The 27,227-nt window shown below is 35.2% G+C and overlaps 2 protein-coding genes across 8 annotated transcripts in view; both read right to left on the bottom strand.

Annotated features, from left to right (window-relative positions):
• The window catches only part of LOC131955688 (cubilin), a 40,721-nt gene extending 33,817 nt beyond the window's left edge, over positions 1–6,904 (bottom strand). For all 6 annotated transcript variants that reach the window (XR_009388877.1, XM_059319903.1, XM_059319901.1 and 3 more), the window contains exons 1-4: positions 6,817–6,904; positions 6,097–6,285; positions 5,201–5,281; positions 3,867–4,082 (exon numbers count right to left, since the gene is read on the bottom strand). Coding sequence is in view for 5 of the 6 variants with exons in the window: in XM_059319903.1 (XP_059175886.1) it covers positions 3,867–4,082; positions 5,201–5,281; positions 6,097–6,285; positions 6,817–6,877 (547 nt within the window). In the remaining variant the exon portion in view is untranslated. The remainder of the gene's footprint in view (positions 1–3,866; positions 4,083–5,200; positions 5,282–6,096; positions 6,286–6,816) is intronic.
• Positions 6,905–11,529: 4,625 nt separating this feature from the next.
• On the bottom strand, positions 11,530–19,074 carry LOC131955706 (glutamate--cysteine ligase regulatory subunit). 2 transcript variants are annotated; one of them, XM_059319929.1, is made up of 7 exons: positions 18,882–19,074; positions 17,431–17,700; positions 15,859–16,066; positions 15,147–15,229; positions 14,316–14,444; positions 13,825–13,939; positions 11,530–12,850 (listed from the first exon to the last, which is right to left on the bottom strand). In XM_059319929.1, exons 2-7 carry the CDS (start codon positions 17,638–17,640, stop codon positions 12,669–12,671), a joined length of 927 nt encoding a protein of 308 aa, XP_059175912.1. In that variant the 5' UTR covers positions 17,641–17,700; positions 18,882–19,074; the 3' UTR covers positions 11,530–12,668. The 2 variants fall into 2 exon arrangements, with proteins under 2 accessions (XP_059175912.1, XP_059175913.1); XM_059319930.1 differs by having other exon boundaries at positions 17,431–17,667.
• Between the last annotated feature and the right edge of the window lie 8,153 nt (positions 19,075–27,227).

The raw sequence follows: 27,227 nt of genomic DNA, 5'->3' as shown, positions 1-27,227 counted from the left end.
CTCTGGCACGTGGAGAACAGGCAACACCTGACCCCGCTCAAACTTGCCGCCACAACAGGCCAGATCGAGATCTTCTCCACGGTCCTCAACCTGGGCTACAGCTTTCTGGACAAGCACGACGGCGTCTTCGACACGCACCTCGTGGACATCACGGAAATCGACACGGTGACCCAGCACAACTGGACCTACAAAAAACTGACCACGGCGGCCGGCGGGAGGAACGTACTACGGTGGCTGGGGAAGAGATTCACCAGCAGAAGACCCATGTCCGTGCTTGAGATCACAGGCAGCCTCGGCTCGAGACAAGCCATGCGACTTCTCGGCTCGCAAGTGATTCAAGATGTTATTAAAATCAAATGGCTGTATTACAAAAAGGTTTACTGGGTCTGGTTGTTTTTTCACATGGCGTTCATGGGCACCTTCAGCTGTTACGGCTGCATTGTGGGTAAGGCTGCTCCGCCTTTGAACAATACCCAAACCACGATATATCATCTTGGAAACGCCACGAATTCTTCTATATCTTTTCTGACACCCGATGTTGATACTTCAACAACAGACCACAAAACATTCACATCAGTCTTTTCTTTTGTTAACCTCGCATACGGTGCCATCCTGATATTACTAGAAACGTGGAGAACTTGTTTCCTCAGACAGCCATGGTACTTTAGACTGACTCACCACAACGCCTCCTACAGGCTGATACTGCTTATATTTTCATGCAGCCTTGTAAATGACTTTGTACTCTACAAAATCAACCAGCATGTCCCTTACCCTCAACTCGTAGCCACGGTTCTAGGCTCGTGGTTTCTAACTTTTTTCCTCCGGCCCCACAAAAAATTCTCCTTCTACACGGTCATGTTCCTGAAAATTTTAACCGGAGACCTCCGAAGGATTATCTTCATTATAGTCCCTGTGCTGCTATCGTTTTCCCTGGCGATTCACATCGTGCTTGCACCAACACAGACAGACAACCAGTTCCACCAATTCAGTACTTCCATATTAGCCATGTTCAAACTCATGCTGGGGCTCCAAGACATTGAGATTCTGCTCGACGCCAAAGAACCCTGGCTGGCGGTGACCATCTTCGTCCTGTTTGTCCTGATGACCAACATCCTGCTGGTCAACTCTCTCATTGCCCTCATGTCCCAGACGTGCAAGGTGGTATCCCAAGACAGACACACCCAGTGCCAGCTGCAGACACTCCTGGTTGTTCTTTTCATAGAGACCATGACACCATTTACAGCCCCGAGCAAACTTTTCAGAGAGAAGGAGACCAGGTTGTACGACGCAAAATCTAAACACATAACCACTGAGTCTAGATACTTCTTACCTGTCCAAACAGTGCAAACAGAATATTCCAACGGTAAAGCCATCCTTAACAGGAAAAATATTGTAAGAACACAGGGATTTGGCAACACAGCTCTAGGCAACACAGCTCTGGACTACACACTAGCTGACTCTTCTACCTCCAGTGATGAGGATATGCCTGAGACATCTCCCAGACTACCCACAAGTGATACATCACGAACATCATACCCGGAAATTGACCAGATAATACCAACAAGCCAATCAGACCAAGAGAACAAAAACAACCAATACCACAGGCCCTTATTTGAAAAAAAAGCACCTCACAAAGACAAGGCAGAGAAAAGAAGAAGAAAATTTCCACCCCAATGTAGGAAAGCCAGTATTGCTCCTATAAACACAGAGCCCATTTATCAAACAGTGCTGCCTAAGAAACAAAGAAATATTGCTGCTAATGTACATAGTGACACAGGCATCACCAAGTCATACAAAGACTCTGTCACAAACCAGCAACATCACAAACCCCATTGCACATTTGTTGATTTTAATAAACCAGAAGAAAAGCAAATCCTAATTGACCCCACAAACAAATGTTTTATTGACGCAGCAACCCAGACAACACCAGAGTATGTTCCACTGCCAATGCTGATAGAATCACCACTTGAAATATCAGACACACCATTGAACCTGCCACCAACACCAGTAACACTTTCAGAACCAGTGAAATCATCAGAAACACGACTGGGCCTGTCAGAAAAACCACTGCTAATGTCAAAAACGCCTGTGAAACTATCAGAGAGACTCATGAAACTGTCAGAAACACCATTGGCAATGTCAGAAACACCATTGGCAATGTCAGAAACACCATTGGCAATGTCAGAAACACCATTGGCAATGTCAAAAACACCATTGGCAATGTCAGAAACACCATTGGCAATGTCAAAAACACCATTGGCAATGTCAAAAACACCATTGGCAATGTCAGAAACACCATTGGCAATGTCAAAAACACAATTGGCAATGTCAGAAACACCATGGGCAATGTCAAAAACACCATTGGCAATGTCAAAAACACCATTGGCAATGTCTAAAACACCATTGGCAATGTCAGAAACACCATTGGCAATGTCAGCAGCACCAGACCCAAGAACACAAGCACTGGTTATCCTACAAGCACCAGCAGCAGACAAAGCCTTCAGCAGAACAAGCACCCATCCAGCCAGCCAAGTATTTATTCCAGAGATCTATGATTTCAACACTGAGCATTAGGGCAGAACCAAACCTAACCATTTGGTATCGTTATGAATGTGAAAAACTAAAAAATTAGCTCAAAAAACTCTTTCAGAAAGTTTTTAAAAACATAAAAATATTCCCAAATATTTGTTATTACTTTAATATCAGCTACTGTCATATTCTCAGAATTTCATTGATGTAAAACAGGGGTCTCCAAACTTCGCATTAACTATCAAATTTCAGTTCAGGGGCCAGTTTCTTCCAGGCATGTCTTTGATTTTTCTGGGCAAAGTTCCTCAGCAATCACCGACAAACGATTTTTCCTTGGACAAAAAGATCGCCGCGGGCCGGATGAGACGACTTCGCGGGCCGCATCCGGCCCGCGGGCCGTAGTTTGGAGACCCCTGATGTAAAACTTTGCATTAGTCTAGAGTTTTATTGTCATGTGATTATCAACAATAGATTAACTTGCATAAACCAATAGTTATATCTGGTGGAAAAAACACTTCAGCAAGAGCTTAAATCCCCTACCTTGGCTACCTGTTAGTAGTCAAAGCAACCAATCTTAACTCATACACTAAAGACACCTTTTTTAGTTTTTGTTATTAATTTATCAAATGTTTTGTATCTTTCTGTATGGTAACATGCAATGCTATTAGATTTATTATTAGCAGTTAAGTTGGCAGAATTGTTTTAAGTGATGAAAAATTGCAAGATGAAAAATCTCAAAAATAAATATGTGTGCCTTAACAAGTATATTTAACCCTGGGACAATTGTGTTGGGATGTTTGTGTTCAGTTCTGTTTATCTTTTTCAGCTTTGTTGTAGAATGAAATACTGTGTCTGTGGATGTTTTGTTTGATATGTTTGGTTTGTCTGAGTTTAATGTTTTGAGGATATCATTGCCTAAACTTATGGAAAGGTGATGACCCAAGAGCATCCAAAGAGGCACCACTGACCTGGCTTTCAATTTATCAATGTGAAATAATGGTTTTGAGTTAGATTTTTAAAAACCAGGGCTGGGAGCCTCGGGTTTTGTAGAGAGTCCTTCAACTGAAGGCAAGCACAAACCGAATACCAGAAGGGTAAGTTTTGTCTGAAGTATCATTGGCTGCCTCTTGAAACAATCATCAACCAGATCAATTAGAAACAGATGTTGGGTGTTGATTTAAAATTGAGTTCAATAATTCAGATACATGAGGTATTTTGTTTACATATCCGATTTTGGCATGCAAGTGTAATGGGTTAACTATAACAACCTACCAAAAAAAATTTGCATGGTTTTATCTAACTGTAAGAAGAAAAAAAAAAGGGAAATAATATTTTACCATCAAATGTGTTGTTATGGCCATCAGTTTCCACTATCAAGGTGCTGTTATCTTTTAATAAAAGTGATTGAAAGGAAGCAGCAGCTGTTCTATCAACAGGCAGGTCACACTGTACAGTGTATTTGCAATTAATGACTTTTCCTGAATTGTTTGAAATTAAATACAGTGGTGAGTTGATTTGATGTTCCCATGTATCCTGAACAGTAATTTGGCAGTCTGGAGAAAAAAAATCAGGACAAAATTACTGAAAATGTATAGACCCCAAAACTGAAATGGAATAGAATGAGGTAGAATCTAATTAATATTACAATGCCCCAATAGGTAACTTAGTGACATGCACTCTACTTAGTGTTCTCTGTTTAATGTTATCTCTCATAGCTTGAAATTCTAAAACCCATTTCATAATAATTGAAGTGGAAGCAGAATATTAATCCCCCCCACCCCCATTATTATTTCCATATTAATTACACCCCCTGCCCCAAATAGCAGTGGGACAATACCCGCCTTCCTAATTACTAATTGACCGTATACCTAATATGGTTAGGGCAGTAGCATCACTAGGTAGGATGTCAGCTATCGCTGTGGTTGAGGGTGTCACCCCAAACCATTCCAACAACTTAAAATTTTCACTTCCTGTCGCCCCTCTCCCTCACTTTTAACGTTAAAAAAAAATATTTAACAATTATTCAATTTGGCGTCATCCCCTAAATGGTGTCTGGTGAATCGCGTACAACCATAGGATAGGGCTATGGTTAGGGAGCTGGGTTTGTGGGTGATGAAAAAGTGTAAGTATATGTATTAGGTATAACTTTGGCTCACTGCATTATATCACATGAAACAACAAAGGTTCGCCGTTATACATCTAGGAGAGACTAAAATAAAACTAATCCCTCAACTCCCCATACAGGCACATGCACACTACCCCCACTGGTGTAAAGATGCTCACAATGAGTAGCCTACTACTTTTTGCCCACATCCCTTCTCATTGAAAATAGTTATTTTATAACTTATCACATTATTAATGTGCTAGCATTGTTGAGTATTCATCATATTTATACTATCATAACAATGCTATGTAATAATGCATGCATTGATGCATCTTTAACTTTTTAAAAAAACTAGTCATGTTTCTATCTAGTTATTGTATTTTAACATTTGGGTTTGAAAACTTTTATTCAAATTATTCATGTTTAAGTATTCCATCTATTATAAAGACTACTTACTGTGTACATATATTTTTAAGTGATTTTATAAACTTAATGGACTCTTTATTTATCATTATGAAAAAAAAATTATAACTAAAATTTGTAAGTATTATGATAGAGTTTGTATACCTGTGTTGTAATTTAACTTAAAATCTTTTTTGGTCTTCAAGGTAATATTGTTACTGAAGCCAATGACAACTTGGGAGTCAACTGAAAACCAAAAAAAGTTGAAATATTAATTTATTACATTATATAAAAACAATAACCTAACAAAACAAAAACAGAAAAAAACGTAAACTGAATGATTTGCAGACTAAATTCACCACAATACATGGCTATGCCATGCCTGACAACCCCCCCAACCTTTCACCAAGATAGTGTTATTTCCCTTGCAGTGGACAGTGGTAATTTTGGTCCTGCCATGGATGTACCAATTTGTCACTGGTCAAATCTGAATGCTGAACAGTATCATGTGATACTAAACTAAAAATAAAGGGTAGTCAAAACCCCAATACACTGCTTTTGGCCTTATACACCACACTTCAAATTAGTGTAGCATTATTATATTGTGCTTATTTAGTTGATTTTTATTCATTTATTTTTTAGACCCTTCACAATTATTAGACTAAATGATATTGCAATTTCCTATTCATTCTTTTATGATATGCTCTGCATTTTATTGAATCACAGAGGACCTTATACTGTGCCCATGCATTTAAATCTGCTATGCTGTACATCCATGTTAGTGCTGGGCAACATCTATAACCAGGTCATACAAGATCATGCTGTTCTTGGGTCCTCATTAACCTAACCATTAATTTATGTAATTTTTATACTGTTCTTTGTTTTAATTTCTACACTTACAATCATTCATTATTCTCTAGTATACCTCTTTAATTGTGCTCTTTACCAGCCATAAGATTATTGAAATTATTATATATATAAAATAATCACTTCTAACTTTATGAAAATGAAAATGAAATTGATTATTTATATTACAAAATAATACCTAAAAAATCTCTTACCACTCTTTGTAAATTTAAGACTACTAGTTGAATTGTCCCAGATCTCTAAGTAATCTCCATTTATCAGCTCCAGATTCTGAACATAAAATGCAACACCATTGGTACTGTTGAGCTTAACTGTGTAATTTTGACATTTTGCGTTGAATTCTATTGTGCCTCTTGGTTCTGTACACACACAATTATCACAGCCTAAAAAGAAATTTAAAAAAAAAAGAATGTACAAAGAGTAAAATAGTTTTACTCTCAACAGTGGTAGGCCAGTAGTCAAATGTAACACTATGTTATTCATTATCACATAATGAATACTTTGATTATAATGCAATAATTGCAGTTGTTTTTGCATAATAACTGCTTATTACAAATGCTTAATTAACCTTTACAAGAAGGCACCATTAAAATGTACTTGTAGCATTCTCAAGATAAATTTTGTAACACTAAGCATATCTAATAGTTATTTTGCATGCTTATATTAAATGAGAGAGTATAGTTATGAAGGTAGAGCACATGACTGTTAAGATCAAATTTTACTCCATCTGTCCTATGGACCAAATTATCTAAATGGGTAATTTAGAAATTTTTCTAACAATAGAATATTAAGGAAGTTGTTCTTACCATAAAATATTCATCATTTTTACCACACACTAACATACATTATTAGATGTTCTTAACTGTAAAATATTTATCATTCATACCACACGCAAACAGTAACAGAAAGCTTACCACTTGCAGCGGTGACCATCACAACAAAAACCAGCAGCCAAATATAAAATTTATTCTCCATGACAGGTAGTTTATTTTATTATTTGTCTGCAATGAATAAAAAAAATTTAAGTTAACACAAATTTCAAAATTTCTCAGTCAGACTGCATATATTTTATAGTTTGTAAGAAAGTGTTAACATGGCTGTAGAGAGTAGATAGAGAGACTAGGTATCTCAAAGTATTTTTGTGTATACTGTATTATTGTTCTTCTAGATTTTCATCCTGGTTTAGTTATAACTGAAAATTACCTCATGTTAATAAATAGCCCCTAGTCATGAGTGAATTCAGTTATGTAGCTATAAAAACTAGATATATCTATTTTATGATATATTCTACTTCCATATTATTTTATGATACATTCTACTTACACATGTATGCCCATGCCCTATACTATATATTATATAACTAATATTAATATATATAGCCCTACGCTCTACTCTCAACTGTAAATGTAATCATCAGGATATATAAGTATAATGAATAATGAGTGAAAGAGCAACAGGTAATACATTCTTATCTTTTCTAGTATTTTATAGATGGCCAATCAATATAGTAGTAGGCCTATATAAATATAATAATAGGCCTATAGATCTAAAAATTAAGAAGGCTATCTCTAGATCTAGAATATTCTAATTCCAGTCATACACAACTAGAATACAGATCTGAGTACACACAATAGCCACAGGGGGTAATGGCCTGCTGCAGGATTCATGTTGCCAGAAAAAGTGCTAGATCTACACTACATTACAAACTTAAACAGTACAGTTCAGTGAACTATCAATTTAAACTATTTAGACTTTTTTAGACCTAGTATCAATAAATCAATGAGAATGTATGGGCAAAAAAAAATTGAGAATTTTAAATAAGCCTATGCTAGTTAAATTAACACTAGGCTTAAAATCAAGTAACCTGGCCAGTACTCAGCTGTGTAGTGTAGACTCTATACTCTATAACATAAAAAATAATATGGATGAACATTAGGCTCCTAGGTCCCAAGGTCTAGATCTAGATTCTTGTATAGAAATAAACCTAGTAATAGTAGTAAGTAAGTATAGCCTATAAGTATAGTATAAGTATAGGCCCACTACGTCACTACTGCACTGTAGGTCTGTTCAAAAATTATTAATAAGTCAGTATTGTTGTCTTGTGTGTAGATCTAGGGCCTAACTAACTATTGGTAATCTATCGTTTTAGGTACGTAAAATCGCCAGCGACTAGTAATGTACGAAAAAGTTACCTTATTGTCAAGGCTTTATTAGAAGTATATTGTGATATATTTGTGTCAAATATTATAGATAAATGAATAATAAACCTAAATCAATGGCTAAATATATCAATATAGGCAAGAAATTAACTTTAAACAGCAGTGTTTGCAAGCAGGATTTGCTATATAAAAAGCGTCCATCTGTAAGTTAGAGTAGCTGCCCCTGAATCTTGCACTATAAGTTAACAATAAAAAAAATAAACAAGATGGCTGCTATAGTAAATGAGCATGGTTGCATCTGTTGGAAACATCGCTAGTCTTCATTTATTACTGAAACATATACATAAATGAAACAAGAAAACATTTTTGTATTTTTCAAAACATAAATCCTCCTCAAAATGTGAAATAATTATTAAAATTTAAGGAGTCACCTGTTTTTCACATTACTAGTCGCAGGCAATTTTACGTACCTAAAACGATAGATTACCCTAACTATAGGCCCTAACTAATAAAGATCTAACTATTTTTTACTATTTAGATCTAGAAAATCTAGATCTAGATCCGGAGTCTAGAGTCTAGTATACTATACTGTAAACTATAGTACTACTATAGTACTATACTATTATACTTTAGGGCCTATACTATTTAATAATACTTACTACTCTACTTAGATCTAGTATACTATTAGTATTACTAATACTAATAACTAACTAACTAACTTTTTACTAAGAGACAACAATAGTAGTTTACAATACTGACTTATAATAATACACTCACTCACTGTTAATCACTGTCTGTTATGTGTCTAGCTAGCTAGACATAGGAATCTAGAATCTAGGATCTATACTATTTACTATACTATACAGTTACACTATACACTAGTAATGTAGTAAATGTATACGTATACTATTATACACATACACTGGTCCTACTACACAGTGACTACACTCAATAATACACTGAAACACTGCTTCACTTATGTCCTCTTATGTCAAGCCCAAACCAGCACACAAGTCACAACACAACTGGACTAGATCTAGAAAATCTAGATCTAGATATCTCGATCTTGATCAAGATTCTAGATCTAAATCTAGATCTAATATAAGTATGCCTATTTAGATCTTTAGATATTTACCAGATCTAGAATCTACCATATGATTGACATTCGGCGTGAAAGATAGAAAGTGTATTTACTGGAAAATAATAGTCACGAGCCGAATTTTATTCCAAGAACCGGTGCTCATAACTTTTATATCCTCTGTATTAGTATCCGCTAAACTGTTTGGTACAGGGGTGTGTGCAAATCGAAATCTTGAGGGGGGGGGTGCACATCGAAAGTTTGAGGGGGCTGCAAATCAAAAGTTTGAGGGGGCTGCAAATCGAAATCTTGGAGGGGGGGGGGGGGGGGGTGCAAATCCCGGCCGCCGGGAAGGGTTGTTACGCCTCTGTATACTATACTGTCAAGATTGCTATATACATCCAGTACTATACCTTATACTCCTATACTGACATACTGCCTTGTTGTTTGTTGTTCCTTTGACCAACATATCCCATATTACGTTACAATTCTGGGAACAAACCCTATACACACATGGTCCTACACTTTTTGTCACAATTTCGTAGGCTTACTAGATCTAGATCTGCAAAAACTGTCTTACTTTGAGAATTCATCTTTGTACAGAAAACACATGATTGTTTCATTTTCATTTAAAACAGCTGTAAATTAAGTCTAAACTTAAAAAGGAAAATTAATAAGTCTGTTTTAATTTATCATCAAGACATTCCAAATGGCAGTGGCGTAGCAAGGTTGGGTGTCACCCGGTGCGGCACTTAATGGTGTCACCCCCCCCCCCCTTCCCGGGGACAAACTTTCAAGTTATCGATTTGCACCCCCCCCTCAAACTTTCGATTTGCACCCCCCCTTCAAGTTTTTCTCTATATATTTTGCTATTTTATGCCTTGGTGTCACCCCCTAAATGGTGTCACCCGGTGCGGTCCGCACCCCCCCCCCCTCGCTACGCCCCTGCCAAATGGCAATTTTTGCAAAACAAACAATAAAGAAAATCAAAGTGTTAAAACCAGTTCAACAGCCTTAAACAAAACCAAAACCCTACCCCAAATAACATGATCACAACATGATAACTGTTTTTATGTCTTATGATGTGTGCATGATTACTTATGGTGCTGCTTTTTTTTTTTTGGTGCCATGCCATGTCAGTTACAAAACAGAACCAATAACAATACCCTAACTAAAGTAAGAAGCCCTAAAAAAAGGCTAAAAACAAAAGCTGATGACAATACAACTCCCAGTTGACTAAATGGCCTGTGAGAATAGGACACACAACAAAATAACTTCTGTTTATTAACAACACTCAACAAAATCCTCCACAATACTTTGGCTCCTACAATATAAGCTCTTAATCTAAGGTACCTATGATAAATAAAACAAGTGCATAAATGCAATAGGAGTTGAGTGTACATCAAAAACTTAACAGGAAACTAAGTTGTCTTCTTGAATTATTTGGGGGAGCTGCATGACCTTTGACATCTTAATAAGAGGCTAATGCTTCCAAGGAATAGTGAGATCTTTTTATGGCAGAAGATTAAAATTTGGAAGGTTAATCTTTGCTGGGAGCAGTGTTTCTTTCAGGCAGCTCTTCAAAGGTGGGGGGGGGGGGGGGCAATTCCCCCTGAAGCACGTCTAACCCCCCCCCCCCCCCCCATCTCCCCAAGCAAAAAATAATTTAGAAGCTTTGTACTAACACTAGAAATTATTCCAATTGTGCATTCCTGACAAAACAGTGAGTTGGGTAAGCTCAGTTTTTATGTCCTCATGATACACAGAGGATCAGCAACCCATTCATGCGCTCAGGGCTAACTTTCAATTTTGAGCTCCTCTCCCCATTCATAAATACATGTATAGTTATTCACTTTGGCAAAAAAGACATTTATATATAGTTATTCACAAAACTGATAAATCCGTACGGAAAGCCAAGTAGTGTTCTTAAAGTTGACTGTGTATATTTCAGAAATGCAGCGTAGAATGAACTTTTTATTTTTTTCTACCCAGTCTGGCGCACCCAAAGGGTTGGCACCAGCGCTACACCTGTACTGAAAAATTAAACATCTATCATTATATTTCCTTATTCTGCAACTGCACATCCATTGTCACATGATCTGGAATTTTAAAAGCAGAGATAAACATTTATGAGCTTATTTCATTTGGGGACAAACCCCCTTTCCAATGAAAAGCCCATTTTAGTTGGAAACCAAGCAGCCAAGTCCACCAGCTCTAGCCTGGGACCAAATTGTAGATGCGAGTCCATACATACATTTGTACATATTACATATATTTATTTATGTAACTACCAGTTTAAGAACTGGTTTTAAAATGTGTTAATTGTGGTAGGTAACCAGGTATATGAGGTGGGTGACAGACAGAGAATAAAAACAACAATAAAATTCTGAAATATTTATGATATTTGATTTATTAAAGAAAAACAATGCTTTTTCCTGATTGAAGTAAAAAAGGGCTCAATTTTGACAATCATAAGAATAAACTAAATATTTTGACAGTCATAAGAATAACTAAATGTAATTTCTATTAATTTCAATGGTCCAGTACAAGAAATTTTAAAACTATCTAAATCACTCTTTTAAAAAACCTTGGCTGTTCATTTATGCTTGTATGTTTTAATGTGCTATATTGTTCTCAAGAGATTGGTCCTTAAGTTCAGATTGTAATTTAATTTTCTTAACATTTTCCCCTCTCATTATTTTGTGGGCAATTATTATAAAGCACAAAACAAGCTAATCACACCTTTATAACAATCAGTTTTTATAAAATCTGATTGTCACATTTAAAAGTAGATCTATTCAAAAGACTTTATTTAATCATGTAAACAAGTTATTAGAATGTAAAATAAGATCTTTGCCAATGGTATTAAACATATCATGGCTTATAAAACATCTATTTAAAAAGTACAATACATTATGTGAGAAGAAAATTTTTACAGCACTTATAGGTATAGTCACCCCACCCCCTCCCACTGTTATCTTTAGTAAAATGTAACAAATGTAATTTTTTATTCACTGTTTAATAATTTTAATTAAAAAATTGAAACAGTACAAGAAATCTTATAAAATGTAAATATGATCTGTTTCCCAATATGTTAAAATGTGTAACAAAGATGTATAATTTATTAACACTTTTAACATGGGTGTCAATTTAAGTTCTGATCTAGTGATCTGATGTAAACTATTTCAGGCACTACTTAACTTGCCAATAAAATGAATTTATAATGTTGTCTAGACAAGTAAAATATACAGTAAGTGTTAGGACATTATAATCGGCACAAAAAAACACTGTTGCTTATTTCTTTCAAATTTGCAAATATTTACAAAGTAAAATACAATCACAATTAGGTTAAAAGGGTGAATATTTTTTTAAACATATCCCTATGCAAAAATAAAGCAAGGTAAATAAATGTATGTGTACATCAATATAAATAATTATGTATATAATCTACAGAAAGGAATTCTTATTTTTAGTGCAAATTCTAACTTTATACTAGAATATAAAGCAGTTTCAAATTGGTGCATAGCTTTTACTGTATTCTGTTTTTCTTTTCTTTAATGGCATGGAAAATATAACACTTCATTGTGATGATGCCCCTACACTTCAAGATACCAGAATACCGTATCACCCACTGAGGGGACCAAAGCTCACTATCACGCTCAGTTGAGACCCCAAGTATTGTTTCTTGCAGCTTTGCCCTTGAAATAAAAACTGCAAAGGATATTTAAAACAAAAGTTATTTAACATTTAATTTGAAAATAAACTATTTTAAAATGTAGTTCAAAAGTATTATTTATAGTCTAAGAAGTTACTCTTTTGGATCTAGTGGTCAGTACGACAGATAAAGTTGAGTTCTTCTTTTTCTGTGACTTTGGCATATGAATAGATAGTGTGGTCACGTCTATGCCCAGCAAAACCTTACATTACCAATGTTGGTAAGTTACCATTGGAGCAAGCTGAGAAATCCCATTGGACTAGAGCCTAGGATCTGAACTAGAGACTTTCAGGGTAGCAGTCATGTGCTCTACCACCCAACAACACTATCTTATTCAAAAGTGAGTAGTAATTAATATTTACAATGTTTACTAACAAAGTACTGAATGTCGTATGCATACTGTTACCATCTGTTATACTACATATGCATGTATTTTAATTAAAATAACAAATAGCTTCAACTTTACTGTTTGAATATGTATTTACAAAATGTACATACTGGTCCATAAGTAGACAATTTATGGAAACATTTTAAAGGGGGTATAGGACTGGATTTAAGGGACATGGGAAGTTTCTATCACCTTTTTTGTACAATGAACAATAAAACTTGAGTACTCACTAATGTGATGACAGTTGTGTAAATAAATATTACAGTGACATTTTAAAAGCATTTTGTCACAACAGTGTTGGGGATATTGACAGCTTATAGGATATAAATGAGAGTATACTGCATGACATATAAAGTACATACTATGTATAAAATATATACTGTGTACATATATAATTATAAATGTGGGTTTTTTTACTACTAAGTGGAATAGCTAAAATATTTGAGGGCATAAGTATAAATTAAAAAATTTTAATATGAAATTTTATTTCATGCCATAAAATAAAGCTAGAAACTCATGCTATAATTACACTTCAAACTGAATGATTTTGTCAAAAAAAATAATTTTAAACATATAATATACCTGGCTTATCATTGTGTGTTAGCAACTGTACATTGACAGACTTGGCATATTCTGTCAAATCTTGAGGCATCACACAACAGGACTCCAGATTAACTTGGTCAATGCTAGGTTTTACCTGATTTTTAAATAAAGATGTGTAAGAAAATGTATGTCATAGACATTAGCTGTACTTTGAAATTTACTGTAGGACAATAGAAAACAGAATCTTCATTTTATATCTATATCCTTGTTAGGCTTATGGCAATATAGATAGGAGCAATAGAGCCTAGTCGGAAAAGTACCATATAAATCTAACTTATATTTCTAAGAGCCACTTAATACAAAGAAAACCAAATGTCTGCATTGACAGTATTTGAACACTTATCTCAATGCATATATTTTATTATTTATGTCCAAGTTCTTGAAATGTGGTTTGTAAAAACAGGCTGAGTAATGCTTAGTCTCTTAGATATGTCAGCAAAATATGATATGGAATAAGTCAGGAAGCAAACCTTTGCCCAATTATAAAGATCTTCCAATGACTCTTTATTGAGATCACAAATACCAAGGGAAAGAACTTTGTCTGAAGCAACCAACTCCTCCATAGCCTCCCAGTATGGCTGTAAAGTTTTCAAGCTCACCTGGAAAAGATATGAAAGATGAGTTAAACAATATATTCAAGTTTAGGAAACATAACAGAGATTATTTACAAGTTTGACTTGAGACTCAATGCAGTCATAAGTAATATCTCAAATATTGCAGGGGAGATGAAAAAATCTATACAACTATCTTAATCTTCAATGTGCTACTCAAATGCTCCAGAGAAAGTTATTTTTTTTTAAATTTATGAATAAAATTCCTAAACCATATAAAGTACACACAGCTCTGATGGGGGCCTCACTGGCATTAAAGAAAGTAAAGTTGGCTGGGCATAATGCTGACCACATTATGTCTTCAGAAGCCCAGGTCGCAGAAACAGGATTTCCAGGTCAAAAAGGGTAACTTTAATTACATATATGGTAGACAATGCCAGTCTAAATTCAGTAAATTATTATCATCATCATCCCTTAAAAATAACGCTGATTGAGGTTGTCGGGCACCACAGTAGACCTTATAATTCTCCACTATTTATCTTGGTCCTCCGCCATTCTAATTAGTTCTGAGACTTGCAGCCCCGTTATCCTTCCTCTTCTTCTACCTCCTGGCACAGAGCCTTGCAAGATTGTTTTGTATAGGCAATTTACTTCTTCATTAGTTATTTGTGATCTATATCTCTAGAGCAGAGAGAACAAAGAGTTGTTCTACAGGCTCAAACTTGGAACCAAATTAAAAGCAGTACTCACAGACTGGTCATCCTCCTCATCTACACTGGGTGAAACTGACAGCAGTAGAGTCTCCACAAAGTTTGTATTAAGTTCATTAAGAACTGTAAGTAGAAAACAAAAGAATGGGTAGACTGTAGTAGTTTTTAAAACTAATACTATTAGTAATAGTGTATGTATAGATCAATTCCATCACTTTTATTGTACCTCACTAGTAATAGTTTAAAACTAAATAAGTAAACATACATTTTTGGATAAATTTTCTAAAACCACTAGGGTAGTCGGACCTAATATCCAGAAGTGTCGTGTCACACCCCCCCCCCCCCCTGAGGAAGCACCCCACCCCTCAGCAAAATAGAAAAATATTAAGTTTTGTATAAAAAATATATACTTTAATCATTGTCAGCCCCCCTATGAGAAAAAGTTCTTTTTTTATCTAAGGACTGTGCTAAAGCATTTGATGGAAGTTTTTAAATAGCCTTTGAGCAAAGAACATAATTTGACACTGACAGCCAAGCGGAAACCAAAAAATTATTTATTTTGATTTAAAATTCCCTTTCAAATTTTCAAAATGTCAAATAATATGATGTAATATTGTTAACTATCAAAGATTTTACTATTTTAAAACAACAACATATTTTAAGTCTAATAATATTAATATAAAAATCATGTTTTCCTTTTAAATCCATATTTTTATTAAGCAGTATTTTATTTTTAAATGGTGTGAATATACCTTTATCCACTGTTTCATTTATAACAGAACTTGGCTGGTCTCCACAGATAAACACTTTAACAGTAATTTTGACATCCTCTCGTTCATCTTGCTCTAAGACTTTAATATTTTCTGAGTTTTTTGTGTAAAGCTCCTTTACATATTGAAGTTGAGTTTTATCAGCTGACTCCAAATACTCCCCAAGAGTATTGGAGATGCAGTCACATATCTAAAGGAAAAATATAAAAGTTGATCAAACAGATAATTTATAGGTATTACTATAAAATTAAACATTGGTCTAAGCTATATAAAATATAATAGTTAAAAAGTAGGCTCCTATTATTACACTTTGAACATACAACAATATTTTTGGTACAATTTTGTTACACTCTTTCATTAGGCATTTGATTAAGGGTTCGTTACTGCTACAGGAAATATATTGAATAGGCTTAACTAATTGATAGCCCATACTGATGATGTGGACCATAGGTATTAGGCCTCCTTAATAATATTGTAAGTAAAAAAATATAAAAAAGTATTGAGCACTAATAAATATACTATTTGCTGAATATTAATATTAATTTTAATAACTACACTTAAATATAGTCTTAATTATATTATAACTAGTATTAACTAGGCCTAGGCTGTAAGTAGTGTATGCCCTAATTTAGTAATTATGCTAATAATTAATACTAGCCTATTTGTTAGGTAAGTAGTCTAAAGTAAAATAAAATAAAAGATGCCTACTTTAATAAATAACTTTATCTTTGATAAATATTAAGAGGCCTAATTCAAAATCAAATAGGCCTATACTTTATAGTCCTATAGATTTAGTATAAATCTATAGGATAATTGCCATTAATAGGTGATTATAGACCAACTCTTGATTTAGTTGGGGCTAAGCCGGACCTAATCCTAATACTTAATTTTAATAGTAAGATTTAAGATAGTAGTGATAGAGACTTTAAAATTATGAAATATTGGGCCTAGGCTAAATATTAAAAAATAATAAATATGCTTAGGCTTATGTTACTATGTTATGTATGTAGTATGTATGTAAATGTAGGCCAATTGCCAATTATAATAAAAATTTATTTACAATTTACAGGCCTAGTTATAGGCCTAACGGCCTAACCTCACTAAGTTACTCACCTACCTAATCTAATTATTAATTATGAGAAATTAGTTAATTAGTAGGACCTATACTCCCTATACCGGGACTATACCCAATAATTAATTAATCTGATAGACATATTATGATATACAATATAATATATTAGGGGAATTATATTATAATTATTATAAATAGGGACCTAGTAATAGTGAAAAACTCAAAGGACTGTTGTAGCCTAGCACTGGCATACTCCTATTGATTGATACCTGATGTGTTGTAATGTGGGGTGGGGATCAAAGGGTGGATTCTATTATTCCACAGTGACGCCAGTCAGTCACGGTGTCAAATCCAGCCCACTTGTTGAATTCGATCAATAGTTTTTTTATAATTTCATAAATTTAGAATCTAGACTCTAGACTAGCTAGACTAGAATCTAGATCTAGAGGGGGGAATCTAAACTCTAAATCTATTCTGCTTACCTCCTCTGTTGAATTTTGATTTGGCTTTCTCTTTAGTCGATTCCAATTAATTATATTTCCACTGTGAACAAACAAGGACTTTGCCTTAGGAAATAATGGAATTCTATCACTAGACATTCTGCTAAAAGTTGATGTCGCCGTGCTTATGCTTGAGTAGTGTTGGATCCCTGAGAGTTCCTGTTCGACTTTTAACTTGTTTCTTGTTGACATATTTAGATCTTGATCTAGATCTAGATTCTATAAAAAGTAATGCTAGGCTATCCCAAAACGCTGGAAAAATGCAACGTCATGTCACATAAGCGAAATCGTTATTGTGTGCCTATCTAATCTATCTTTCGTTTAAAGATAGATTTAGAAATAGACTCTAGATCTAGATTCAAGATTTAGATTCAAGTCTTGATCTAGATCTAGACTTTTCATGTCTTAATTACAATTAGATCTAAATTAAATGTTAAACGATTTTTAAAAATATGTTTTTTCATTGTAGTTTAGATCTATAGATTTTTGTCTTAATAAAAGTAATAAATACTAGAATCTAGATCTAGAAAACTAGAGACCTATGCAGTGTTTCTTCCAGACTTTTTTCTTTTCTCCTGGGGGAGAGGGGGCACTTGAAATTTTCGGGGGGGGGGGGGCGGTAGACTTTCTTCGGGGGGGGGGGGGGGGCGGACGCTGTTAAAAGTATATATTTTCTATATAAATTATATACATTTCGTTCGGGGGGGGGGGCGGTAAAAACATTTCGGGGGGCTTATCCCCCCCCCCCCCGAAAAATACCTATATCTAAAAGCCCATAGATTCTAGATCTATATCTAACTCTAGATCTACATCTGTTTCTTCCAGGCATCTCTTCACCGCCCCCCCCCCCCCCGAAATGGAATTTTTTATATAGTAAATATATACCTTTACAACATTGTCCGACACCCCCCCCCCCCCCCCCCGCCCCGAAAATGTTAAGTGCCCCACGGAGAAAATTGTTTAAGTGGAATAAACACTGATCTACAATGAAAAATTAATTTTAGGCACAAATTTAATAAGGCCCCTTTTTTCCGCCTCGTGCCTCGTTACGTTGTTTAACATAACCAATATACATAAGGCCCATGTCTCCATTTAATATTAGGTAAAAACTTTTCTAGTCTCTCCCCCCCCCCCCCTAATATTTCTTAGTTAAGATTTTTTTTTGCTATTATAATTATATTATTATAATTATATTTTTAAATTGTTTTATTTTTTTTTAATTTTGTTAAATAATAGATATAAGCTAGATCTACGTTCTAGAAAAAAAATGGCATAGATTCTAGTGATCTAACAAATAAAATACAAAACTAAAATGTTTTGATTTGATTAGCCTCTCGGTCCAGAAATAAAGGCTAAGCCTAAGGACTGTTGACCCACGTAGATCTAGAGTATTCTAGAGTCTAGATTCTAGACCTATTCTCAAAATGATTTACCTTTTTACTTTAGTTTACGAAATAGACCTGTGCCCTATCCGCGCCGTTTTGTTGCACTATTGACACTATTCTTTTGCTTCCCGTACTGTTATATTTCAATTAGGTTTCTTAATTATTTATGTAAAAAATATGTTCTGAAAAATAATTATGGCTTAGTGCCCTAAAAAATAAAACTACAGCACGGCTGTGTTGATTTGATGTTTCTGACCACATATTTACAAACTCTACTACACTGGGAATTTCCGGAAAAAAAAGATGCACACCAAGTAGATCGAAGTAGTTTATGCCCTTCTGTTGGTTGCGGAAAATAAAAATTGGAAATGATTTAATTTAAGAAAAGCCTCTGGAAAACTACAGAGAGAAACGTGGAACTTATGAATGAAAGGTCCTAAAAAGTAGTGGTAATTTATTAAATTAAACACGGTTAAACTACTTAAAGTGTAGCCTATTCATCAACTTTGCTATGTTGAGCATAAGAACGCAACCACACTTGTGAGCCTTTGAGGGTCGAAATTGAATATTTTCCCCGCAGTCCCCCCCCCCCCCCCTCCGAGAGTATTATCATTGATTCTCATATATATATATATATATATATATATATATATATATATATATATATATATATATATATATATATATATATATATATATATATCCTTTATGCATTACTATACCTTTCATCCAATCGCCATGAAACTTTGGGGAGTTGATGAGAATACTCTTTGGACAGTTCCTGTGTGTAAAAAAAAATAATTTTCGACCCTCAAAGGCTCACAATGACCGCTGAGGGTACCATAATAATAATAATCATTAAAAAAGTTTTAAAAAACCCACGTTTTCTGATTGAACTAAAAAGTAGAAAATAAATGCTATAGGCCCTACATCACAATAATGCAAGCGATCACTCTACTATAAGCGAGCAAAAACGTGGGGCGCCGAAGTAAAAGTTATATTACTATTGATTAGATAATACTATTGACTTTTATTAGGGAGCTTGTAGAGAGTCAACAGTATTAGAAACTGTAAGAAAATCACGGCGCCCCACGTTTTTGCTCGCTTATAGTAGAGTGATCGCTTGCATTATTGTGATGTAGGGCCTATAGCATTTATTTTCTACTTTTTAGTTCAATCAGAAAACGTGGGTTTTTTAAAACTTTTTTAATGATTATTATTTTCTACTTTTTAGTCTTTGTCTGTTTGTTTGCATTAAAATCTTGCTATCGATTTTATCTTTTCATCTTTTTTTGGGTAAACGAAGACAACTCGTAAAAAGACAACTCGTAAAAAGACAACTCGTAAAAAGACAACTCGTAAAAAGACAACTCGTAAAAAACACGTTGTTTGAATACGTTACTGACTAGAACACATAGATTTGAACCCGTGTCGAGTCGGATAGCAATCGTGTGCCCAACCACTCGACCATATCGTCTCCCCCAAACTGGCCTACCTCCTGTAAGTTTAAACTCGGTTCAAGCTAAATTCTCTGCCCCTAAGCCTGTGGCGACATGTGATCGTTCGCTTCACTGCGCGCGAGGTACGCGTCGCTGGTTTTTTTCTAATGGCTAGCAGAGGATAATTATATATATAGATTATATAGCGGTCTAAAATGCTCAATAAAATGTTTCCATTGATCAATTTAGTAATAATAACAATTGAATATTCAATGGTCATCCAAAAGAAAGCTTCCCTGAAAATTTCAGCGCGCTAGCTAACTGGGAAGTGCCAGAAATTTCGATCGCAAGATTTGATTGGAAAGACAAACACACAAACAGAGAAAGCAAGTTAAAGAAAACGTGGGAAAAAAAAAAATAAGGAATATTATTGAATTTTGAATGATCAGAGGAGTTAACCAAGCTTAGATTATTTCACGAAAAATATTAACTTGGTTGTTTCTCTTTGTCTATAAAAAAATTCTAGATCTATTAAAAAATAGCACAAAAGCAAAGCCTACAGTACAGTTCTAATAATTATCATTGAAAAATTTAAAAAAAAACACGTTTTCTGATTGAACTAAAAAGTAGAAAATAAATGCTATACATCACAATAATGCAAGCGATCACTCTACTATAAGCGATCGCAAACTGCGTGCGCATTATGACAAAAAATGAAAAACGTATTGTTTTGTTGTATTGTCATCGGAAACAAAGCTTCCCTGAAAATTTCAGCGCGCATAGCTAACTGGAAGTGCCCGAAATTTCGATCGCAAGATTTGATGGAAAGACAAACAAACAAACAAACAGACTTGAAAGCAAGTTAAAGAAAAAGTGGGAAAAAAATAATTAGTAGGGCCTATAGGCCTACTCCCGGGAAAATGCGCCACCAGCTTCCCTCACTAACAAGGTCGGGTCGCTTTTTTACCAGACACTTTGCCTTTTTATTTTGGTGTCACACAATTAATATAGAAAACAATTAAATAAGTCCGTAATGCAAAGTAGCAGTTAAAATTCATTCGACTGTGTTGGCCGTAATAAAACGAGGATTGGCAAAACCAAAAGTCGCTTTGTGGTTTTTTTTTGTGGGGGGGGGGGGGGGGGTGGGGGGTGGGGGGGGGGGGTGAAATGATCTCCTTGTAGTAATTTGTTTCACTTGACACCTCAGCCTCCATCCTCTGAAAAATGTGCAGTATCGGACAAGTCGTCTGGCCAGGTCTGTCTAGAGATTTAACAAGACTACATTTAGAATCTAGACGAGCATTGAGTCTCCACATTATAATCTTACCGGCCGAAGGCGACAGTGAAGACGTGGAAAATCGACATCCAAACTATATCTCGGTCTGGAACCTAATGGAGAAATCTCGACTTGATTGGGAACATCTACACTTGAACCACCTCCCAACCGAATACAAATGCCAGTTAGAGCAGTCAGTGGCGGAACTCACCCCCCCCCCCTCAACACCGCCCACTAAACGCAAAAAATAATTAATTCGGGACCCTCCTATTATATTTGTAGGCATGATTATATATATATAAATGCTATAGGTTAACGTTAAAATCGTTATTTTAAAAGCTGTCATCGCGGGTGGGGGGGGGGGGGCACCAACTAAACGTAAAATTTGCCTGAGGAAAAAGTTTTTTCTTTAGAATTGTAATAACTGACACGTCAATCCACATCTGGGGTGGGGTTGGCGGGCTGACACCAAATTTAATAATTTACTACAAATAGAATGATTTTTCGGGGGGGGGGGGGGGGTGACACCATTAAGTGCCGCACCAGGTGACACCCAACCTAGCGACGCCACTGGTTCATCTTACTATTTCTCAGCAGATTACAAGTTTGCGTAACTTGTTTTCTCGTGCTTAATGCTTTTGTCTGTCATGCTTCGTAATTGGTGCGAAAGGGGTGAGCGAATTTTCGACCACTTCTAACGCCATTCCAACTAACCAATTTTTTGGCACGTGGGTCAAGATCTTAATACAACGAACCAGTGTTTCTTCCAGACTTTTTTCTCCGGGGGGGGGCACTTGAAATTTTCGGGGGGGGCGGTAAACTTTCTTCGGGGGGGTGGGGGGGCGGACACTGTTAAAAGTATATATTTTCTATATTTTCTATATAAATTATATAAATTTCATTTCGTTCGGGGGGGGGGGGGGGCGGTAAAAAAAATTTCGGGGGGGGGGGGGGGGAGGGGGGGGGGGGGCTTCGCCCCCCCACCCCCCCCCCCCCCGAAGAGATGCCTGGAAGAAACTCTGCAACGAACGTACAATAGAGTTAATTAATATTTAAATAAATAATTACACTTTCCAAAAATAAAAGAATGTTTTCCGGGCTATTATACGCACATTGTTTGAGTTCATTTTGGTGTGAATGTTTTTTTAATCATACAACTTTATTGTATTTTAAAGCCCAATCTCATTGGTGAACGGAAAAAAAGTCACAGGAAAAAAAAAACAGAAAAAAACGTCAGTTTTTGTTAGGAAAAAAGTCACAGCAAAAAAGTCACAATGGAAAAATTTATCGGAAAAAAAGTCACAGAAATAAAGTCACAGAAAAAAAGTCACAAAAATCTTTTCAGAAATATTTTGATTTATTTGTTGAAAATTGTAAAATTGTGTATGTTTATTCTTGCGGGGTTGTATTTTTCGATAGTATATATTATTTATAGACTTTAAAAGCATTATGCTTTAATAACAATTGTAAGTAAAATACTATAAGATAATTTACCTAACAATCTCAACTTTTGTTACGTATTTAGTTAAATATGCGGTAGAAAAGCTAATTATAAAAGAAATTTAGGCACATCATTGTGTTTGCATATGTTTTGCCGTAGGGTTATACTCCGGTCGCCCTCCCTGATCAGTCGGCCTTGTCCGAACGTAGGCCCTATCATGTGTTTGTGGTCGTTTTGTGTCAAAGACAGTCTTTGAACTTTGTCGGCTTTCTGTTTTGATCCTATGCTTTGTTATGTTATGAGCGTAATAGATGTGGGCAGTAAAGGTGGTTGAACTAATCATAACTATTGTTGCAATGAGTTGAGGGCAGCAAGTCAGATGAACTTACCATTTCATGGTAATGTAATGTTAGTATTTAAAAAAAGCCACAATGAAAACCGAGGACGTTGGAACAATCTATAAATGCTATTAATATTATGTTTAACATAATTACAATCTACATAATTGATACTAAATATTTCTAGATGAATTCTAAAAATTACCATGCGTATACAACATACAAAAATTATATTACAATTAATTGATCCTAAGTTAATTTGCACTCTCTGAATATATAATTTCTAAAAGTAGTATCAGATTCCTTGCAAATATATATTTGAGACTTTTTTCCTGTGACCTTTTTTTCCTGGTGACTTTTTATCTGTGTTTTTTTCCCTGTGTTTTCCATACTGGAGAATAGCGTTTAATAATGCGTCATTTCTGGATGGATGTGTGGATGTGTATCCGCAGCCATTAAGTCGTATCTCCTCCTCAACGAAGCAATATCGAGGACTAGTTCCAAAAGTAAATATGTTAAGCAAGTTCCAAGGATGATTGTGGGCCAAAAAAAATTCCCGGAATTCCTTCCTGGATTTCCCGGAAAAGTAAAAAAAAAACTCGAAAAAAATGGTGTTTTTGGCCCATATCTCGGAAACCAGACCACTTAGCGACTTGAAAACATTTACCAATCGATTCCTGTCATAATTTAGAACAATATTGCCGAAGAAAGTTTTCAAAAATATCCTTTCGTTCGGTCACAAACTTTTTTTTTTATTATTTAAACTGAGCATCTTGTAGCCTAGGATGATATTTACTTTTTAAAACTGAGCATCGTGTAGGCCTACTCGTTAAAATAAAACTATTTCCGTTGATTTAGGTGAATATAGTTGTCTTTTTTTTAGCGCAAAAAAATATCCTTTCGTTCGGTCACAAAAAAATTAAAAATTGTTATGGATAACATAAGGAAATTGCGCTTAAATTGTCACTAGACCTTTTTATTAACTTGTTTCCCTACAGTCATCTCATTTAGGGCCTGAAAAATCAATCAAAGAAATCCATTGGTCACTATATTATCTACTAGCCGTCCCCGGCCAGGCCCTGCTCTGGCTTCTGTGAAAAAACCTTTCTGTTAAAGACCATTACCTGTGTGTTTAGTAATCATCATAAACCCGCATCGCACACCCAAACCAAAACCAAAACAACAAAACGCAAACATAACGCTAACACAATTACAAATACAAACGAAAACAAAAAACCTAACAACTAACCCAACCACAACCACAAACACCAATACGAACACAAAGAAAAAAAAAACGAAAAAGCAAACGAAAACAAACCAAATCCAAATGCAAAACCAACCACAAACCCAAAGAAAAAAACACAAACGAAAAAAACAAACGAAAACAAACCAAATACAAACGCAAAACCAACCACAAACACAAATACAAACACCAAACGCAAAGAAGATAAAACACAAACGAAAACGAAAAAAGAAAGAACAAAAACGAACCAAATCAAAACGCACACCACCTAACGCAAACCCAACCTAAACACAAAGAAAACACTAACGCGAACATAAACGCACAGTGCTCAGAGTCTAGCCCGGGGCGGAATCGCCTGTTTCAGCCTAATAAACGACTATAGTACCCCAACTTATTCATAGTCTTTTGCACTCACTTTAATGAACGTAGGCGCAAAACCGAACACGGGAGGCCCGGGACCCCAAATAGCACCCTGTCTGGGCGCCAGAGGACGCACCATGACGTCACCGCCTGATTGAACTTAGTAAACGACTATAGTACATAACTTATTCATAGTCTTTGGAACTCACGCGAACGTATATACCATAGCGTACACCGGAAGGCCCGGGGCGCCAAATAGCACCCTGTCGGCGTGCCGGAGGACGCCCGGATTTTATTCACTTAAAGACTATAGTAACCTTTCTTACCCATAGTCTATCGCACTGTTAAAAACAAAACTATGCAGCATAGCGCTCACATGATAGCCCAGGGTGCCAAATCGAACCGTGCTAGGGCGCCGGCGGACGCGCCTGTTTCAATTTAGTGAACAAAAATGATAATACTCCAAGCTTATCCGTAAATGGAAAGAAATAAACATATAGGATTTGTAGGACCTGGCTTATTAAATGTTATTGATTTAAAAAAAATATTGAACAGTATGTTCAGTGTATAGAATAAATAAAAGGCAGTGTTAAAAAATACCTAACGACATTGCACTTAATCAATCCCCGCTAATTATGTAATTTTTTTTTTCTTAACACCAAAAACAAAGTAATAAAATGTAAATTCTTTCTTCTTAAGAATTTTTTTTATTAAAGGGAAGTAACTGTGCAGTCAATACATTTCCGACACAATTTTAGAAATTTTATAAACGTCGATACACTTTTTAAAAATTTTATGTCGCGTTCATAATTGAAAATTATTTTTCTAAGTAAATAGAATGAAAATTGTTTATAAAAACTTTCAATGGTAATTTTTGACTCGTAAATTTAGACTGTGAGCACGATAAAAAATCTAACACTTAAATCCATAGAAATGTCAACGGACAAACTTTTTTGCCACACGTTACAGAACTGAGCTTTATATATTAGATTGGATAGGGCCTACTTTTTACTAAAACTTAATAAACGAATGAAGCTTTTCTTATAGTTATTTAAATATATATCTTTAACAAAATAATTTATTTTTACTTTTTAGTGCCTCATTTAATTATATAAAAGCTTCTTGTTAAAACGGGTAAAGCGGGTCGCAAAAGTATGTCGATACATACATTTTGTATACCTTAAGGACAAAACTGATGTTATTTTTGATTATATTTTACAAAAAACATATAATAAGCATGGCCATTTTTATTGGAAACTAAGGCGGTATTACTTCAATTTTATTTTAGGGGGTCGTCCATAAATGACGTCACACTCGTAGGGGGGAGGGGGGTCCGTAATTTTGTGACGGTGTGTGATGAGGGGGAGGGGGGGATCAGATGGTGCGGACGTCACACTTTTGCATTATAAAAAAGCAATGTTTAGAAAACGAAATTTAGACGTTATTTCACGTTTTAGATAACTGTTTTAATAAATTGTAATAGAAATTGATTAAAATACTCTATTTTGACTGAGTTCAGACAAGATTTTAGAAAAATATCGATGTGTAAAAAAAAAAATTCAACTGCAATTTTGAGGGGGGGGGTGTAGGCTGAGGTGTGACGTCATTTTAGGGGGGGTTCTGGCTTTTTGTGACAACGTGTGACGGAGGAGAGGGGGGAGGTAAAAATCGTCCAAAAAAGCATGACGTCATTGATGGACGACCCCAGCTTTTTTTGTGTGTGACGACGTATGGGTGTGGGAGTTAAAATCGGTTTAAATTGCTCATTAGATATAATTTATTAAATCAATAATTAGATCTAGATCTAAATGTAATAATGCTTGTGGAAATAAATTGTATAATGCAAAAAAGTGGTTTGGGTAATCAGTAAATGTTGTGCCACGTTATGAGACCTTTCATTTTACGACATTGCAGATGAGCATTGACGCTACTAAAGGTTAGACTACTTCCTGTCGTTAATTTGTTGTTTTCTGTTCCGTGTTGCTACTGCATGAATAAATTTACTTCAGTTAGAGTCTAGATCTAATAAGATCTTAAAATAAAAGTTATCGCCAGAAATGGCTTTCGGATGTAATATTTGACGAATGTGCTGTTGATAAGCTTGATCTTAACGGAGATTTATTCTTGACTGGCGGCATTATGAGTAAGTAAAACTTTAGACTTTTTTTTTTTAAAGTTCTGAGTTCTGAGCTTAGATTTTAGAACTTTTACTTCATACTTGCTTTGGGAGTTGGGAAATTTTAGTAAACCGAGGTGTGGGGAAAGTCCCGGACACTGACTGTACACAGTACTTTATT

Source organism: Physella acuta, unplaced genomic scaffold (genome assembly GCF_028476545.2).
Source record: "Physella acuta isolate Inbredline_101_S28 unplaced genomic scaffold, ASM2847654v3 ptg001095l, whole genome shotgun sequence".
NCBI lineage: Eukaryota > Metazoa > Mollusca > Gastropoda > Physidae > Physella > Physella acuta.
Note: the sequence above shows the minus strand (reverse complement) of the source record. Positions and strands in the feature narration are given on the sequence as shown.

Excerpts from the sequence above, each read along its gene's own strand:
- LOC131955706 (XM_059319929.1), bottom strand. The coding sequence starts at position 17,640 with ATGTCAACAAGAAACAAGTTAAAAGTCGAACAGGAACTCTCAGGGATC. Across the intron at positions 15,230-15,858 it reads AAATGAAACAGTGGATAAAG|TTCTTAATGAACTTAATACA; the intron begins GTATATTCACAC and ends TTCTACTTACAG. Across the intron at positions 13,940-14,315 it reads ATCTTTATAATTGGGCAAAG|GTAAAACCTAGCATTGACCA; the intron begins GTTTGCTTCCTG and ends TTTAAAAATCAG.